The 14,516-nt window shown below is 50.6% G+C and overlaps 1 protein-coding gene across 1 annotated transcript in view; it reads left to right on the top strand.

The window, feature by feature from the left end:
* The window catches only part of LOC149345836 (DNA excision repair protein ERCC-6-like), a 109,439-nt gene that overhangs the window by 9,200 nt on the left and 85,723 nt on the right, over positions 1-14,516 (top strand). The window contains exons 3-4 of the mRNA XM_089586241.1: positions 8,617-8,725; positions 12,098-12,173. Coding sequence (XP_089442367.1) covers positions 8,617-8,725; positions 12,098-12,173 — 185 coding nt within the window. The remainder of the gene's footprint in view (positions 1-8,616; positions 8,726-12,097; positions 12,174-14,516) is intronic.

Raw genomic sequence — 14,516 nt, 5'->3', positions numbered from 1 at the left:
GTTTTGAGAACGTTATCTGAATTTTTTGAAAAACAACATTTTTGGAGGTTTTCTGTGCCTTTTTCTCTGGAAGTCTGAGGTGTAAGCAAGCAAAGCTTTGCACTGATTTAAATTAATACCTTATACATGACTGGAACTAGAACCAATAGTCTAAGTCAGTTTCTATTTTTATGACCAAAAAGAGGTATTCATGGGTGGAAATTTTTTAGCACCGAGAAAGAAAAAAGAAACAATCCATTTTTTTCCAGCATGTAATTTTAGTCATGGTTATGGAACATAATCTCTAATACAAAAGTTAAGGGCTGTGCATCTCTTAGATTGTAAGAAAAGGTACAGCAGTGGAAAGAAAATAAACAAAGAATAGTAAACAAAATGTTAAGGTGACTTCGAGTTCTAATGCAAGCTGCAGAAGAGTGGCAGCAAATTTCATAGCTGTAGCTTTTATTATGAGTACTCTAGAGCCATGATCCAGGCAATTGGAAGATGGGGAAGGTTGTCCTCATATACAAATCAGGCAACAGAAATTGTAAGGACAATTGCTGTGCTCCCTAATGAGAAATTTGAGTGCAGCTCTGTAGGTGCTCTGATCTTGTGATAGTGTGACGAAGACGAAGCTGGCAGTGGCGCGGGACGGAGCGCCCGCGCTAGGCCAACGGCCATCAAATCATCTCATAGCCATGGTTCACCACGTCTCATTCTTCGGCTGGCTGCCGCGTAACATTTGGTGTGAGGTGCTGGGGTCCCTTTATCGCCATCCTGGTCACAGAGCTTCGGCGTCCTGGGCCTGCCGTGGACGTCGGCCGTGAGTACCTGGTCAGCGCCGCACGGCCTTGCCCCAGCCCGCCCGACCTGAACCGACCTCGACGCTCACCCCAGCCCCATCCCCCGCCTGGACCACACTACACGACGACCCAAGGCCCGACGGACCCAAGACCCCACCGACCCAAGACCCCGCTGACCCAAACGTGAAGACACCGTCCCCCTGCCTCTGCCGTTCGGTGCGTCCAGAGACCTCGGCCGTCAGCTCCTGGCACCCTACGGCCCGGATGCTTCGTGGACCGGGACTCATTCTCTCATCTTTCTCATCGTGGCGGCCAGCACTGCACCATCTTCTGCATACTGTTCGATCCTTCACTCAAGACCATCGCCATTCCGCCGTCTGTTCGTCACCGATCGGGACGATCGCTCGGAGGCCCCGGGTAGTGTGACGAAGACGAAGCTGGCAGTGGCGCGGGACGGAGCGCCCGCGCTAGGCCAGCGGCCATTAAATCATCTCATAGCCATGGTTCACCACGTCTCATTCTTCGGCTGGCCGCCGCGTAACAATATATTGGGGAAAAAATTTACGAAATTCTTGTATGTGTGTGCAGTGACAAAGCACTCTAGATTTTTCCACACACGCACACTCTTTCTTCAAGTAACACTCCTCTGCCAGGCTTTGACTGTCACAAAGGTGTGGTCGGAGAAATGGATGGGTCCACAAAAGCGTTCAGTCACAGCAGTGAGAGGAGAAGGCTGAGAAATGGGATGTTCTTGCTTGCTTTTGTATCTACACCCAAGTGCCCCACTGGTAACATTGGTGTGCAGTTATTGCAAGGCGCAGGTAGTCTCTGGTGAGGGCTGCAGGCGAGAAGTAGGCGGCACACACCTCTGCCTCAGAGTACTACCAAGAAAATACCACTCAAAATGGACACCACAGGGGACCCGATGCCAATTCCCGACCTCTGTAGAAGTATCTTGTCCTTTCCACGTGACCAGCTTTTGTCTTCCGTGAAATCGTACATCACGGGGGATAATGATGAATTGAATTTTGTGTATGAATTGGGTGTTTCTCTGGAAGGGTTCCTGGAACTTTTAACTGTGTACCTGTGGTCTACAAGTGTAGGGTGGGGTGACGAAGATATTTCTACAGAAGTGGGGGAATTTGCACTGGGTCCCCTGTAGCAGCCATTTTGAGTAGTGTTTCTTTTTTGAGTGAAGTTGATCTGCCGGAGGTTGGAAGGTTTACACAAAGGCATCCTCCGTTATGTTGATGATTTTTTGCTCTGAGTCGATAGGGCTGGATTTTATAACCGCATGGTGAACATCTTGAAAACCTTCAAGCAGTGTGGCTGAGGTCTGCAATTCTTCCAGAACAAAACGAGTTGCAGTATGTCTGCTGACAGTGTTGCCCAAGGTGAAAATGAAAAAACACTACTGAGCTGTAGCTCCGAACATTCGAAACTAGTGTAGAACGGAATACCTGTTTCTTGTCTCAGAGTGAGCCTAGCAAAGTGTTGCGCGCATGTTCTCTGCGATAGCTTCAATGCCCAGGTTTCTAGATTGGTAAGTGCAGGCTAACCTATTGATGTCATTTCCTAGTCTTGTGTGAAGTAATGAAATGGGTCAGAGGCTGTTTATTTCCCACTGAAGTGAACTCGGAAAGGCATGCTGTTGTTCCTTACGTTCACTGCTTATCGCATGATTAAGACTCATTGCAAAAGGATAATGCCACCTAGTATTGCCAGGTGGCACATAGCTGAGGACAACGAAGTAGTGCTCACGCTGTCAGGGATCGGTCGCCATAGCTGCCTCAGCTTGCCTGGCCTTGCCTCTCTTCCTGCCTGGTATTAGAGCCCCCTTCGTCAACAAGTGTGTTACAGTCTGGTGGAGTGTGCTGGGTGCCCATTAGCCGATGCAGGGGAACCCTCCATGTAGCCGTCACGCCAGCCTGTACTGCTTGACTGCCCGGTACATCGCTTCAGCCGGAGGATCCAGGGACTGCCTCCGGAGCTTGGACCATTAGAGGGCGGCCCCATGACGACAGCCGCTCCTTCTCCTCCTCCTCTGCTAATTGCCACTGCCACGCCACCTGACTTCACCTTGCAGACTCCCCATGACGTTCTGCAGGGATCTTTTCGAGGATGTGAAGGACTGGCTCCTTCACTTTGAACATGTAGCTGCGTTTAACCAGTGGGACAATGCAGCCAAACTCTGCAACGTTTACTTTAGCCTCGAGGATGGTGCTCGCATCTGGCTTGAAAAGTGAGAGGACATTTTAACCTCGTGGCGAGAGTGCCATCGTTGGGTGCTGGAGGCCTACACTAGCATGGGTCGTCGGGAACGAGCTGAGCGCGCACTGCAATCCCGCATCCAGCTGCCGAACGAAAGTGTTCTGTTCTGCGTCGAGGACATGACACGCCCCTTCAGAAGAGCTGATCTGGCCATGTTTGAAGAAAAGAAACTCTGGCTCTTGATGCGTGGCGTCAAAGAACAGCTTTTCGCAGCCTCGTGCACAGCCCACCAGCAACCGTTGCTACATTCCTTGCCGACGCCACAGCAATGGAAAAGGTGCTGCAACAACGATCTGCGACCTACGACCGGCCCGTGCATGCTGCTGCTGTCACCGCATCGTTTGCTACCTCCGGGAGCCACCCTGACGATCTGCGTGAACTGATTCACACCATCGTGCGTGAAGAGGTCCTGAAATTTTGCAGCCCTTCGCAGCCAGCGCTAGGTTCGATTTCTGCTCTTGTTCGCGAGGAGGTGCAACAGGCGTTCAGGGCTCCTGCTGTCGAAACATCTCCTCTACCAGGAGACTGCCACCGCCCCACCTATGCTGAAATTGCAAGGCGCCCGGCTGCGGTTTCGCCGCTACCATTTCCGGTAACGCCTCCTGTGCCGCTGTCCTTAGTGCCACCACCGCAGTATTTCGACGATCGCCGAGCGCCCTTCTGGAAGGCCGATGTCTGGCGCACACCTGACAACAGGCCACTCCGCTTTCACTGCGGAGAACCAGGTCATCTCTACCGTCATTGCTCTTATTGACGCCTTGGTCTGCAGGGCTTTCGAGCCGGTTCACTCTGACCCCGGTTTGGCCACCGTCCCTCTGCCATTGAAGACTTCGTTGCAGAACAGTGAATTTCAGCCCGTGCGCCGCATCAGCCGCACTCACCTTCTCCGAGCTGCTCTTTCCCCGAACCCACACAGCTCCTCGCGAACGACCCGGGGTCGCTTGCCCAGCCCTCGCCGGGAAAACTGAGACCAGAGACCTTCGGGGGCAAAGTCGCTGGGAGTCGCTGCACTGAAGACCTCCCATCGCTGCCGCTACGCTCTGACCGTGAACAGATGGCACTGTCGTCCGACCTAGACAGCCCCGTTTCTTTGGACATACCTGTTCTTCTCGACGGTCACAGAGTCAGTGCATTAGTGGACACCGGGGCCGACTATTCAATTATGAGTGATAAATTGGCGACTCTTCTGAAAAAAGTGCTTACGCCTTGTTCTGTGGTGCATCTTCGTACAGCCGGTGGTCATCTCGTTACCCCAAAGGGCATTTGCACGGCTCACGTTCAGATTCACGGATCTACGTTCATCATCAGTTGTGTAGTTCTGCACAATTACTCCCGCAGTCTCATTATTGGCATTGACTTTCTGCAGGAGTATGGTGCTGTCATCAACCTCCGCCAACGAATCATCACCTTTTCGACCAGTCAAACAACCCACCTCGCAAACTCTTGCCACAGCAGTGCTGCCCTCCATGTTTCTGCAGGCAGTGTCGCGTTGCCGCCACGGAGCAGTGTTTTGGTTGAAGTCGCCTGCGACGACTTGCATGACGCAGAAGCAGTCGCCGGGCTAACCGTTCATTCCTGCTTACTCAAGGCATCTGTGCTGCTCGCAGTCTACTGACGCTTCGTGGTGGCCGCTCTGCGGTCCTGGTCACTAATTTTTCTGATGAGTACCGGCACCTTTTTGCAGGAACTGGTATCGCTTCTGCCGAACCTGTGATCAACATTCCTGTTTGTTTTGCGTCCGTGGCAGCCACCACTGACGAACCCTCCCTTGAAAACGTCGACATAAACTGTCACCTGTCTCGGGAACAACGACTGGCTTTGGAGCAGCTGCTGAAAAAATAAAAGTCGTGCTTCGCTTCCTCCATGAAGGTTCGTTAAACACCCATCACGCAGCACCACATCATCACCTATGACAACGCTCGCCTTATACGACAGCAGCCTTATCGTGTTTCTGGTAAAGAACGGGCGGTTATCCAAACTCAGGTTCAGGAAATGCTTCACGATGGCGTTGTTCAACCTTCCCAAAGCCCGTGGTCTTCGCCTGTCGTCCTCGTTAGGAAGAAGGATGGCACTCTCCGGTTTTGTGTCGATTATCGCAAACTGAACAGTGTGACCAAAAAGGATGTCTACCCGTTGCCACGTATTGACGACTCACTGGATAGATTATGGCGCGCTAAGTACTTCTCACCCATTGACTTGAAGAGCGGCTATTGGCAAATTGAAGTAGACGAATGGGACCGCGAAAAAAACTGCTTTTGTGACTCCAGATGGCCTCTCTGAATGCAGAGTGCTTCCTTTTGGCTTGTGCTCCGCCCCGGCTACGTTCCAACGGATGATGGACACCATCCTCACAGGCTCAAGTGGCAAAGCTGTCCTGTTCACTTGGACGATGGCATCGTTTTTTTCAGAAGCGTTTGATCAACATCTCTAGCGCCTGTGGGCTGTCCCAGAAGCCCTCCACTCGGCTGACCTTACCCTGAAGCCCTGGAAGTGCCATTTCACTTACGAAGAGCTCAAATTTCTGGGTCACGTTGTGAGTGCCTCCGACCTAATGACCCGGCAGCGGGCGGACATGGACATTCACCCTCTCATTGACACCCTTGAAGGTAGCGATCCATACGGCTATACCTTGCCACCTCTCTCGACGTCTTACCTCCTTCTGTTTGCGGCAAGGTCTCTTGTACCAGAACTCGAGAGGCCACGATAGACCTTACCTTCTCGTCATTCCAGTCGATCTCTGAGCTAATATTCTTTTCGCCTGTCACGATGAGCCCACATCTGGCCACTTGGGCTTTTCACAAACGCTCGTCAGTGTGTGGAATGTGTACTACTGGCCTGAACTCTCTGCCGCTGTCAAACGCTACGTTAAAAGCTGCCCAGAATGCCAGCACCGGAAGACGCCACCAGCTAAGCCGGCGGGGTTTCTCAAGCCCGTTACTGCCCCTCGCGCTCCGTTCGACCAGATCGGCATGGACCTCCTCGGCCCTTTCCCTTTGTCGCAGAGCGGCAATAAGTGGATCATAGTTGCTACCCACTATTTGACTCGCTACGCCGAGACCAAGGTGATTGCTCGTGGCACAGCTTCCATAGTCGCGGAGTTTTTCATGCACAACATCGTTTTGCGACATGGCGCCCCTTCACACGTGATCACTGACAGAGGGACGGCATTTACAGCGCAGCTAATCGACCACATCTTTCGGCTGAGCTGCACAACGCACCACAACACGACAGCCTGCCATCCCCAGAGCAACGGCTTGACCGAGCGATTGAACAAGACCCTTGCGGACATGTTGTCTGTGTTCATAGATGTCCAACACAGAACTTTGGATGAAGTCCTGCCGTATGTCATGTCACCTTTGCCTACAACACCGCCCTGCAGGAAACTACGCGCTTCTCCCCGTTTCGCGTTGTCTACGGGTGAAGTCCAGAGCATGCTTGATGCCATGCTCCCATGCCCAGAGGATGACAAACTAGCCCCAGATGCCCAACGATTTGCCCAACGTGCTGAAGAAGCCCGTCAGCTGGCCCGCGTGCACATCGGGCAACAGCAGAGCACCGATGTGCTGCTACAACCTTCGCCACCGACAGGTTGACTACAAGCTGGTGACCAAGTCTGGGTGTGGACACCTGTCCGTCGCCAAGGCTTTCTTGGTGGGAAGACAGCGCAAAAAACGACAACCACAGGGGAGGACAAGACACAAAAGAACGCTCCCCTGTGGTTGTCGTTTTTTGCCCTCTCTTCCCATCAAGTATGAATTACCAACTAGCCCAGCACCATGTTTTATTAAAACGCCAACGCTTGTCTCAGAAACTGCTGTGTCGCTGTTTTGGCCCTTACCAAGTGGCACGGCATGTTAGTAATGTTAACTATGAAGTCCTTCTGGAAAGTGCTGCGCAACTGCGACGCCGACAGGCCAGCTCTGATATTGTGCACGTTGTGTGGCTTCAGCCATACTGTACACGGTAACGGCAAACATGTTGATGTCATCACTGACTTCAGTTGCAACACTTTGCTGGTTTTTCATTTATTTTCTGTTTTACCCTTACATCTGCAGCAATGTTGTCAGAATCATGACAACTTTCTTCTTTTTCATAAGGGGGGAATAATGCCACCTAGTATTGCCAGGTGGCGCATAGCTGACGACGACGAAGTAGTGCTCGCACTGTCAGGGATCGGTCGTCATTGCTGCCTCAGCTTGCCTGGCCTTGCCTCTCTTCCTGCCTGGTATTAAGGCACCCTTCGTCAACAAGTGTGTTACACTAGGATTTTGGAGTCTCTGCACCCCTCGGGTTAGGAAGGCTTTGTCTTCTGGGGAAAAGAAAAGCAGGAAATGTTGGTAGTGGTTCCTGTTCCTGCAGTGTCAAGCATAGAGTGAAATTTGTGCCCTCTGAACCAGGTGTGATATATAAGATACCTTTTGTGTGTGGAATAGTGTACATAGGCCGAACCAGGCCGGGTTCGAACATGTGCCTTGGAGAGCACAAAAACAGCAGTTCTTCAGGAGTGAGGGGCTGCTCTGTCTTTGAGGCCACACAGGTCTCGTATCGCCATCCAAATGACCTGGTGCGGAAATTGCTTAAGCAAGGCTTTGCTCTAGCTCTCTTAGAGTGAAATATGCTATCTGTGAAGGTTTTGATTGCTCTTGTGTTTTAGCCTTGATTTGCCAGCTGATAGTTTCTGTTCCTGCATTTGGTATCTTTTCGTATTCAAAAGTTTGTTTCCCTTGCCAATGACCTAGTGGTGGGGACGGCTGCTGCCCTGTGGTGGTCTTCCTTCTGTGTCCTCGCCATGTTTTTGCACTGCCATGAACAGCATCCATTCTGTTTGTGCTCACAACCCACAGGAAGTGATCAGAGCAGAACCACTCACAGTGGTTGTCTGTGTAGTTGGCCAACAGACACGGGTTAATGACAGCCGCAGTGCACTGTTTGATGAGTAATGCACATGCAGTTTTTTTACTCGGGTGTGGTGTTCAGTGAGTGCATCCCTGGAAGCTTACATGCACACTTCACGGCAGGAGGAGGCTGCATGTTCATGGCTGATGTATATGTGCATGGGCGCAGTTGGTTGTGCAGTCTGTGGCTGGCCTCGATGACCTCACATAGTTTCTTTGACATCCATGGAGCCCATTTCTGCTGTATGTGCACATTGCAATGAGGACACAGATATGCCCGCAATACAGCAGAGAGCACTTGCCTTCAGGGGAAGGGCTAGTTTTGGTTTCAGAATAGTCTGAGAGCTCTGTGGCAAATGTGTCATAGAAATGATGACACAACGGTTGAATTTTCGCAGGCGCTTTGAATATGGAAGGGACTTTGATGTGCATTTTTCTGAGCAACGCATTCACCTTTCCATGCCGGAAGATACGTTGGTAGTGTTCCTGTAGTTTGATACTTCCTTTTGGTGTCCCTCTGGTACAGACGCAGTTGGGTGTGAAGGGAGAGTGTGTGTGCCAGGCAGTGCGTGCTGTGCTGCAGGCTATTTGTTTGTATAGGAACAAAAGGACTAGTTTAATGAAGGGCCTTTGGCATGTCCAAGTGAATGTGTGGGTGCATCATGCAGGGTGGCCAGGCGCCGCCTAGCCCAGCTGGAGCAGAGGGTCAGCCCCGAGCAGCTGGCTGCCAGCCGCTACGTCCCGGCAGAGATCTTCACCAGGCGCCGCCACGACAAGGTGGGCTATGCACTCCCGCTTGCAGAGGGGTTGATGGAGGTCCCACTGAGTGGGCTGCATCATCTGTGCAGTGGATTATTGCACTATGCTCTGTGTCTCTCTCCCGTTGGGCCCATGCACCAGAAGGGGCTGGCTCTGGTGCCTCTTAGAGCTCTGCAGGGGACATGTTCCCATTCACCCTGAGAGGGTGTGCTGCAGCCATTCTTTCATGTTCCACGACCACAGCACAACGAACGGGACAGGAAGCAGGACTCGGGCAGGGACAGCGCTGTGTGGTGTCCCTGCCTGAGTTCTGCTTCCTGTCCCGTTCGTTGCACTGTGGTCATGGAATATTGGAACCAACTCGCCCAGACACTTGCCTTGCCAAAAGTCACTCTTTGGTGGCTCTTTCCAACAGCATTCTTATTCTGCAGGGCTCTTCTGCTCTGCATTTCAATTCGGGGTCCTAGCACACACCAGAGAGTGGTGGAGGTTCGCTCTTTGATAGCAGGGATTGGCTTCAGCAATTCTGAGAGCGGCCATGCAGGCACAGCTGGGGGGGCCACCGAGCCAGTGCTGTGGTCTGAGAGACATTGACTGCTGTGAAGTGTGCGCGAACCTGCATTGGATCTCTTCTGGAAAACCGTACCTGGTGAAGCACTGTGCAGAGCCCTTGTCAACAAAAAAACATCCCAGCCATGTTCTGGTCATGGGTCTCTGCTAGTCATGGGCAACAGAAAGATGGCAGTGTTTTTTCCTCTTCTTTAAGGATTTCTACAGTGCAACAAAACTTGCTTGCCCAACTTTTTATTTTGCCGATTATACAGGCACTAAATGGAGGCGTTGTGTAACAACTTCACTAGGTACCACGCCTTTCTTTTCTTTTGTTTTTGTAGCCTTCTTACTTTTCATTGTTTGTGAAATGCCCCTCCTGCTAGGGCCAAAGCATTGGCCTGCAGTATGGTTAAATAAATAAATAAATAAATAAGAGCTGTGTGAAGGAAAACTGTGCTTTGCTGGGTGTAAGGCGTTCCCAGGGTCAGACATTTGTGTTGCTTTGCTTCACGGTTGCCATTGGATTTGTTGTACGCGTTATAACTGTGCTGGCTTTAGGGAACTGGGCAAGGCTAACGCACGCTGCAAATACAGGTTCAAGTGCAACTTGCATTTGAAATTTGTAGTACTAGGTCTTATCATGCAGTAATACAGAGACAAATGGGAAATAATAATTAAGCGAACGTAAAAAAAGAGTATCTTGAAGCAGTGCATTGCTTGTGTGTGCATGAACTTTATTTTCTGTGCTGTGTTGTAAAATTTGATTTCTTCTTCAGTTAATGACATCAGCAGGTCGCTGACGCAGCTTCCTTCTCTGTCAGACACCATGGAATAGTAGCCTCCCCATAATTCACGTCACACTTGGCCTTCAGTTGCCTGCGAAGGTTATTCTGTACTTCACACTCTGTGTAATCCAGACAAAATTTTGGTCTTTGTGAACTTGAAACTATCAAGAATTTAACTGGACTTGTTATCTTGTGCACAAAACCATGCGACACATATTCTCTCCCAGGCCATGGAACAGACCAGTGCACTGTTGGCACGGAACTGTGTCAACGACTGACCACTGCTCCTGCGTTCCCTTTCTTGGGCTGAGGCTTACAGGTTACCCGTTTCTCTGTCAAGAGTGGGAGGACCAGAGGTCTCGCTAGATAATGAAACGACAGAAGGAACGAGACACCACAAGTACTGGATTTCAGTACGCACCTTATTGTCGGGTGGTGGTCACTGCAGTCCGGCGAGCAGGAACACAGCGAGGATGGCTTCTGAACGAAACTCTTTGTTTGGGCTCACTTGTTCCTGCAAAGAGCTGAATGAATTGGCTGCGGCGTAGCAGCAAGCATGCTCGGCGGTCGTCAAACTGAATGTCCATCGCTCTCGGCAGTGCTCAGTTTAAAGCTGATGGTGAACTTCTAACATAAAGCTTGCAAAGTTACTAGAAGATTCTGGAACAACTTAGAATCGATTCTGCTTCTGCCTGGATGCAATCAATTGAGATAAATCTGGTCGTGTCTTGCATTACAAAGCAGCGTGCCAGCAGCTTTGAATAACGAAATGACAAACGCTACAAAGATTCGTGGCATTACTCCCCTCTCAAAGAAGCATTGACCCGATGCTTTAGAACATAATGCAACTAGAAACAAATAGAATGGATTGTGCAAAAAATAAACACCTAGTGTGGAAACACAGCCTCCTCTAGGGCGCATAATGGGGCTCTAGACGGACGACGTGGACAATTTCTGGTCACACGCGGTGGGGCTCGGATGCAGTCATTTCGTCACGGACGACTTCACAGTCCAGTTCACCTAGCCAACGGAGAACCTTGTACGGGCCGAAATAGTGGCGCAAATGCTTTTCACTCAATCCACAGCTGCGAAACGGAGCCCAAACCCAGACTCGGTCTCCTGGCTTGTATTCTGCGTTGCGTCTTCGTAGGTTGTAGTGTTTGGCGTTGGTCTGCTGGTGGTCTTTGATCCGTAATCGGGCAAGTCTTCGGGCTTCTTCTGCGCGTTTTGGGTAGGCGGCGACATCGACGTTATCTTCTTCAGTAACGTTGGGCAGCATGGCGTCTAGCGTGGTCGTGGCCTCCCTGCCATGGACAAGCCTAAACGGCGTCATCTGGGCGGACTACTGCACCGCGATGTTGTAAGCGAAGACGATGTAAGGCAGGATGACGTCCCAGGTCTTGTGTTCGGCATTGACATACGTGGCGAGCATAACGGCGATGTATTAAAGAAGCGCAGGTTGTTGGGCCAATTGGTGCGTGGTAAGTGCAAAACCAGCGGAAAGGATGTGTTCACAAGCAGGAGAAGTACACGGGACAACACAGGACAGCATTGTCCTGTGTTCTTCTCCTGCTTGTGAACACGTCCTTTCCGCTGGTTTTCCAGTTACCATATTGGTGATGGTTCTGTTCAGGTGCTCGGTCAGTCTGTTGGTCTGCGGATGGTATGCAGTTGTTCTCCGGTGGCTGGTTAGTTCTGCCGTGAATGCTGTTCCTCTGTCAGTGAATGCTGTTCCTCTGTCCAGAATGCACTCCACGAAAAATTTGGCGACTTCTGCTGCTGTTCTCTTCAGTAGGGCTTGTGCCTTGGTGTAGCGGGTCAGAGCCAAGCAAGTTCATGCTGATCTTCCAATCTGTCCTTGTTTCGAACTAGATAATTGAGAAAAGAATCATTTTCCTTTTTTTTTTTTAAATTCAGGCATGGGCTGCATGTACAATATTCTCACCCGAATTTTCAAAAAAAGTGTGGCCCTTACATGAGTTTATGCATTGTGTTTGGGTGTGTACCATCTCTCGCCTGTGCTGTGGTCGCAGTGGAGTGTGTGTGTGTGCAGGAGGAAGAGCTGCGGAAGCTGGAGGCGGAGGAGAAGAGGTTGCTGGCCCAGCAGCAGGGTGGTGACCCCCCCTCGGGTGAGAGGAGCCCTCTCCTGTGTTGAGTCTTCACTGCAGATGGGGCTGAAGAGAGGAGCTGCCCTGGACTTTGGTCCGGTCTCTTGGGCTTCAACATCCCCAAGGCCGTGAGGGAGCACAGGGCTGTGGATAATTTCGACCACCTGGGGTTCTTTCCTTGCACAGTGCAGGGGCCTCGAGCATTGTGCCTCTGTGAAAATGTGACGGCTGCAGCCAGGATTCTGTGCACATTCCAATACACTGTAGTGCAGAAAAAGACTGGGACACAAGAGACGAGAGACGAACGCCACGAGCGCTAACTTCCAACAGACTTTATTCTCCTGAAGCAACACATTTATACGCCAGAAAACAGGAATCACATGTGCCAACAGTATCAGTTCCTTAGAAAAGCGAGCTCTTTATCTGAGAGGAGACAGCAGAGAAAGGGTAATGTGCGAAATCAGAGAAGCTCAGAAGACAAATAGGTCAGGATGCGCGCGTTTAAGCACACCTTCCATTCTCCTCTCAGATAAAGAGCTCGCTTTTCTAAGGAACTGATACTGTTGGCACATGTGATTCCTGTTTTCTGCCGTATAAAAGTGATGCTTCAGGAGAATAAAGTTTGTTGGAAGTCAGCCCTCGTGGTGTTCGTCTCTCGTCTCTTGTGTCCTCGTCTGTTGCTGCACTACAGTGTATTGGAACTATGTACCAACAAGCCCAAAAAGCCACGCTACTGAACACATTCCAAGCGCCCATATCGGAGTTCCTAGCAAGAAAATTCACGCTGGTGCATGTAAAAAGGGCATCCTTCCAAGACCCTGCAGTTGTTTAGAGCATGTGAACACATTTACACTGGTGAAGCTGGTGACAGTGGGAGGCACCTCAAAGAGCACTGCTCAAGGCCGATGCGCACATTGGACCGTTGTCTGCAGCCCGCGTATCACACATCACTAAAAACTGGTCCGATGGTGGTGGCAAAGCGGACCAAGAAAGCAGATGACGCACTAGGCGAACCAAAGTTGCTGGACTACTGTAAAGTGAATGGCAACACAGGGAGCCAGGAAAGAGAATGAGACGAGCTTTTGTCTGCCCACTGTGGGCTACCTCAGGCCGACTGACGCTGTCTCTCCAACTTCCCCCTCAGAGTAGCCCGCCATCAGCGGAGTGATGCGTAGTGATCGGGGAAAGCAAAGAGTCCACGCGTATTTTTTATTTGTCGGCCTAATTTTCAGCTATGTAGTCTCTGACTGGATCTATTTATTCACGGATATACCTGAAAGAAACAAAATAAAAGCGAAAGCAAAGCCGACACGCAACTGCCTGAAAGGCACTCCATGCGTTGGTCGACTCCTCCCGCCGTCTGCGGGGGAATTAAAAAAAGAAAGGCAGGAGCTGCACATTAATCCGATTAAATTACGGAAGTCGACCGCACGCGGCAATAATTCGAAGTTTTTAAGAATGCTCGGAACGTGTAGGTCAAGTTTGTGCAGCAAAAAAACGACTTCAGATTCCTCTTCAGTGCACCTTTGAATTATTACATCGCCATCTGTCATGTACTCCTGTCTTCATCGGCTTGCTGTCACATAACAATATATTTAGTTTTTTTTTTTTTTAGAAATGCGGCAATTGACTTTTGCGAAGTCTCCTGCTCTGAAATGATTGCCATGAGGGGCAGGGGGAGTTTTTGCGCTGAAAAACACTTTGAGGAAGACGCGCTTACTGTTTTCAGTGCTTTTAGCCACATTTTTCTGACATTGAAACACTTGTATACGGCACGATGGGGTTCCTCATTGACCATACCGTGCCTCCTTTTCAGAGGGTAGGACGCAAGGAAAGAAAGCTCAGCTAGGAAAGAAAGGATGCGATTGACTTTTGGAGGACAAGGCTTACAGGGGGGAAGAACCTCGGTGCCACTGGAGGTGCATCGAGTGGAGTCCTCTTTGCCGCTTAGGTGGGATGCACGTTGCACCAAGGAGAGCAGCTCTTGCGGAGGCCTCAAAGTCTCCCTTACAAACTTGGGACCAAGGGCCAAAAACGGCATTACGTTTTCTGGGAGCGTGGCACCTTTGGTGACGTACACTTTGTTGCCTACCCTGGAGCACTCCAGAGGCCAGAGGGAACGAAGTTCTTTGAGTGGGAATGCTAGGGGGTTTCAATTCGGTTGGCCAGTAACTCACGAAGTTGATGCTTTGCAGTGTTGGGTGCCAGGGCTTGATGGAGTTGTATGGCTAAAAAATTGTTGGGGCTTAGCTTTGGTTAAGCCTAGGTAATTGCAAAGGCAATATGCCCTTGGCTACTCTATGTGTTTTGCTTATGGGGGGTTAAGATGTTAAGCTTCGCGCCTAAGAGTGGAATGCGACAGCG

Source organism: Amblyomma mixtum, chromosome 4 (genome assembly GCF_055824585.1).
Source record: "Amblyomma mixtum isolate Tamu chromosome 4, ASM5582458v1, whole genome shotgun sequence".
Classification (NCBI taxonomy): domain Eukaryota; kingdom Metazoa; phylum Arthropoda; class Arachnida; order Ixodida; family Ixodidae; genus Amblyomma; species Amblyomma mixtum.
This window is presented reverse-complemented; position numbering and strand designations above follow the sequence as displayed.